The sequence below is a fragment of the Gavia stellata genome, unplaced genomic scaffold (genome assembly GCF_030936135.1).
Source record: "Gavia stellata isolate bGavSte3 unplaced genomic scaffold, bGavSte3.hap2 HAP2_SCAFFOLD_64, whole genome shotgun sequence".
Classification (NCBI taxonomy): domain Eukaryota; kingdom Metazoa; phylum Chordata; class Aves; order Gaviiformes; family Gaviidae; genus Gavia; species Gavia stellata.
This window is the reverse complement of record NW_026776712.1, coordinates 528433-533048: the sequence shown is the minus strand read 5'-3', so window position 1 is coordinate 533048 and position 4616 is coordinate 528433. Positions and strand designations below refer to the sequence as shown.

Here is a 4616-nt window from a genome sequence, read left to right as displayed (position 1 = left end):
ACAGCTGGACAGCTGATCCCAACTGACCGAGGGGATATTCCATACCATATGACGTCATGCTCAGTATATGACCTAGTGGGAAAGCTGGCCGGGGGACTGCTGCTTGGGCACAGGCTGGGCATCGGTCTGAGGGTGGTGAGCAATTGTTTCCATTTGCATCGCTTGTCTTTCTTGGCTTTTATTTTTTGTTGTTTTTATTTTCCTTTTCATGACAATGTTTAGTATTATTATCATTATTATTTTATTTTGTTCAATTCCATTTACGAAACTGCTCTTATCTCAACCCATGAGCTTTCTCACTTTTCTTTTCCGATTCTCTCCCCCCCCCCGCTGGGGCAGGGGGGGAGTGAGGGAGCGGCTGTGTGGTGCTTAGTTGCCAGCTGGGCTCAAACCACGACACCACCGCCGTCCCTTCATCCGCTGGTTGGGTGACCTTACCCTAGAAGGGTATCTAATGAGTGAAACACGACTTTCCCTTTGTGAACCCATGTTGACTGTGCCTGGTGATTGCATTATTCTTTTAAAGCCTTTCAAGAGAACCCAGTACCATCTTCTCCAGAAGTTTTCCAGGAACTGAGGTTAGACTCACAGGTCTGTAGGTTCCTGGGTCCCAAGACCTTTGGCAGATGATGGAGAGGGGTCCTGCCATAACATCTGCCAGCTCCTTCAGTACTCTGCGGTGAATCCCATCAGGCCCCATGGACTTGTGAGCATTCAGCTGATACAGCGGGCCCCTGACAGCTTCACTATTCCACAAATGGAAAGTCACTGTTCCCACACTCGTGCTCCACCGAGTCAGGGGACCGGGCAGCCCAAGGTCTATCAGTATTATTAAAGGCTGAGGCAAAAAAAAGCATTGAATGCCTCTGCTTTTTCTCCGTCCCTATCAGTCAGGCGACCATCTTCAACAAGTGGTCTTCTGCCCCGCTCGCTTGATTTCCGACACAGGGGAATTGCCTGCTTCTGACCTTCTCAAAGGCGCTTCTTAAAGACTGACCAGCACTCGCCGACTCCTGAGCCCTCAACAGCAGACTCCCAGGGGACTCTGCTAAGTACCTCCCTGAATAACGGAACGTTTGCTCTCTCAAAATCCAGCATAGCAACTCTGCTGTCCTTCTTTCTCATGACACTGACAATTTTAAACTCAACCGTTTCATGATCACTGTGGCCAAGAGCATCCCATCTCCCACGAGTCCTCCTCCATTCCCAACCAGCAAGTCTAGGAGGGCATCTTTCCTAGTTGGCTCCCTGAGTACTTGTAACAAGAAGTTCTGTCCCACAAACTTCAGGAACTTCCCAGACCTGCTCGTCACAGCAGTATGGTATTCCCCGCTGGGGCCTGGGGACTTGAAATCCCCCATACGGACACGGGCTGCCCATCCCGAGATTTCTCCTAATTGCCTGTAGAATAACTCCTCAGCGCTGGCATCCTGGCTGGGCGATGGCTAGCAGACACCCACTACAACATCTGCTTTGCTTTCCATCCCCCTCATCCTCACCCAGAGGCTCTCGATCACGTACATCATCGCCGCCTGTAAGGGCTCTACCATCAAACCTCTCCCTCACATACAGCACGACACCTCCACCTCGCCTGCCCTGCCCACCCCTCCTGAACAGCCTGGACCCTCCATCCCAGCGGGACCCCTTCCACCAAGTCCCACTAATCCCAAGGATATCCCAGCTCTGGGAAGGCACCAAGGCTTCCAGCCAAGGGCATTTGCACCCACAGCCCCCAACAGCCGCCTGCAGGGCCCGGGGCAGCCCAGCCCCCCTTAACCCTTTCCCTCCCCAGGAGGAGCTGGGGAGGCTGTTGGGGCGGGGCGAAACACAGGGAGCCCCCGCATTCCATCCTGGGAGACCCAGAGAGTCCTTAGCAGCCAACAGCCACAACGGACCATGGCGCGGCCACCGCTGCGGCTCCCAGCGCGTGGGCCCTGGGCCCCCCCGGCGCCCTGGCTCCTTCAGCCTTTTGTGCTCCCCAAAACCTTCTACCCCCGAGGTAGGGACCCACCCCGACCCCTGCAGCCCGGGACGCTCCTGGGGGCAAGAGCAGAGGTGACCGATGGCCATCACTCCTGTCTCTCTTGCAGGCTCACCCAACCTGTGCCAACTGCCCGGGCAGGAGCAGCCCTTCCCCGCAGCCTGGGCACCCCCAGTGGGGCTGGCCCCCCAGGCACCACCAGCAGGTATGGCACCACTCTCTGCTCGGGCACCCCGCCACCTTCGGCACCTTCAGCACCCCCGACCCCTGGGCACGCCCAGGATCCCCCCACCACCCCCAAGCACTCGCAGCATCCCCACCACCCCTGCTCCCCTGGCAGATATGGCACAGGGCTTCAGCAAGCCCGGGCGACCATCCCCTGCCCTTGCCTGGGTGATGGGTGCGCACTAAATCCCATTTCCACAGAACTTCCCAAATCCTTGGGGCCACCTCTCCCGTGTCAGCCCCCTGGAAGTGAGTCTCGTTCCCCAATTTGCAACCTGGTCCCACTGGCACGTCAGCTCACCCCACGGCGAGTGCCCCGGCCACAAGCTCCCCACGTGCCTAGCGCAGAGCCGGGGGACCTCAACCATCAGGGCCGGCTTGGCGGGTGCCCTTGGAGGGTCCCCCCGGCCCAGCACGGCTCCCTCTCCCCCACACAGGTCTGCAGAGGGCTCCATGCGGCTGCTGCTTCCACCCCCAGCTCTTCCACATCCCGTGGACGAGCACCCATCTGCCTCCACTGGCCACGGCCACGCTTGGCCGCGCTGCCGCTTCTCTGCCGGGTGCTGCCCTGTGGGGTCCCGGGGGCTGCGGGACCCCCCCAGCTTGGGCAGCCCATCGGAGCCCCCAGGGACAGCCGCAACACCTCCCACCCTACACCCAGCAGGGGAGAGCGGTGACCCCAGCCCCCCCGCTGCTGCCGACGTCCATCCCCAGCTACCAGCAGATCCAGGGGCAGCCCGCAGAGACCAAGACCTCTGGCAGTGCCACCCCCAGGGCAGCACCCCCGGGAAGCAACATCCCCCCGGGCAGCGACGTCCCCCCCAGCCCCTCTGCTGCCCCCCACGAGCAAGCCCTGGGGGACCCCACAGGCGACCTCGTCGTGGCTGAGGAGGTCCTTCTCGAAGAGGCCCTGAGGCTCTTTGGTTGCTCCCCGGACGCGGTGGGGGTCAGCCAGGACGCTCCCAGCAGCGGCCCCAGGCCTGGGGACCCTGGTGGCACCGGCGCAGCCATCCCCCACTGCGACTTCGCCTCGCTCTCCCTGCCCGAAGAGCTGCTCAGCCCCGACTACAGCGTCCCCGAGACCGCTGACGCCATCCTCAGCCTGGACGAGTTCGTCATGGGGCTGGAGCCCCAGGAGCCGTGGGGGGATGAGGGCAGGGACCTGCCACCGTCCCAGCCTGCCACGGCAGAGAAGCGGGGGAAGAAGCGCGCCAAGAGCACCTCGCCAAAGCCAGCCAGCAAGCGCAGGGCTCTCGCCGGCAGCACGGGGGTGGCGGGGGGTTGTTTGGACCCACAGCAGGGGTGAGAGGGAGATGGGGGGAGTGGGGGAGGAGGGCTGGGTATTTGGGGAGGGTGGTGGTGTTGGTATAGTAGATTTGGTGAGGCCGCTTCTCTTGTTTTCTTCATTAAAAGCCATTTCTCCTGAACTACTCCGTGCCTGTGTGGGAGCGGGAGGAAGCGCAGGGGGCACCGGGAAAGGGCACCCAAGAGGTGCAAAAGCCCCGCAGAGCCCCACAGCAGAGCCGGCGAGCCCCGAAGGGCACCGAGCCGTCCCCAGGGCTGAGTCACCAGCAGCGGGGCAGACAATGGCGGCAGCCGGGGGACTGCCCTGTCCCCTTCCCCAGGGGAAGCAGCCCTTCGGCAGGGGAGCCAGGACAGACGGGTCCCTGCACGACACACGGACACGGCCCCACACAGAAAGCAGCATGGAGTCCCCGGGACAAGGACAGACCTTGGGGGCCAGGCTGGGGATGGACACATATGACAACGGGGGCTGCAACGCCTTCGTCCTGAACACGACCAGTGTCCCCTCCAGCAGGGACAGGGCTCGGTGCAAAGCCCTTCAAAGCCTCAAGACAATCACACCCTTCCTTGGGTCCCACCGCGCTCTGCTCCGGAGCCAGGCTCTGCCTCACTGCCCAGCAAAATAACCCCAAATCACTCCAAGAATGGCGAGGGAGGGAGCTGCAGGCCAGGCAGGGACCCTCCTCCCCTTGTCTGGCTGCACCTTGGGCAGACGCAAGACCAGGAAGGTGGCAAAAAAAATAGGAAGAAAGAAAATCACTGCACCGGCCAGAAAGTGCCTGGAAACTTCATCTCTCTTTGTCCCCCTTTTCCCATCCCAGCTCCACAACCTGGGGCCAATGCAGCCAACGGCGCCTTCGGGAAGCGGCCTCACCTTTCCGGCTCTAGCTTGCAGAAGGTGCAGGGTGAGGTCCCCATCGGGGCAGCCCCCCAGTGCCGGGGGTCGGGGGGATAAACCCCTTCCTTCGGGCAGTCCCAGTGATCCCGCTGCGGCAGTGGGAGCCACTCGGGACCCTGGGCAGGCACAGTCCCGTTGGCGTCAGCATGGCACGGCGCAGCTCCCGCTGCCGCTGCTGCTCAGCGTCTCGCCTCCCATGCTGACCCG

General features: G+C 61.7%; 1 protein-coding gene across 1 annotated transcript; it reads left to right on the top strand.

Moving 5' to 3' along the window:
• Window positions 1-1896: 1896 nt before the first annotated feature.
• Window positions 1897-3512, top strand: LOC132321275 (proline-rich protein 22-like). The gene is made up of 2 exons (XM_059834783.1): window positions 1897-1999; window positions 2644-3512. The coding sequence occupies exons 1-2, from the start codon at window positions 1897-1899 to the stop codon at window positions 3510-3512; spliced, it is 972 nt and encodes a 323-aa protein (XP_059690766.1).
• The last annotated feature ends 1104 nt before the right edge of the window (window positions 3513-4616 follow it).

Coding starts and splice junctions, on each gene's coding strand:
- LOC132321275 (XM_059834783.1), top strand. CDS start 1,897: ATGGCGCGGCCACCGCTGCGGCTCCCAGCGCGTGGGCCCTGGGCCCCC. Junction 2,000..2,643: donor CAAAACCTTCTACCCCCGAG/GTAGGGACCCAC, acceptor TCCCCCACACAG/GTCTGCAGAGGGCTCCATGC.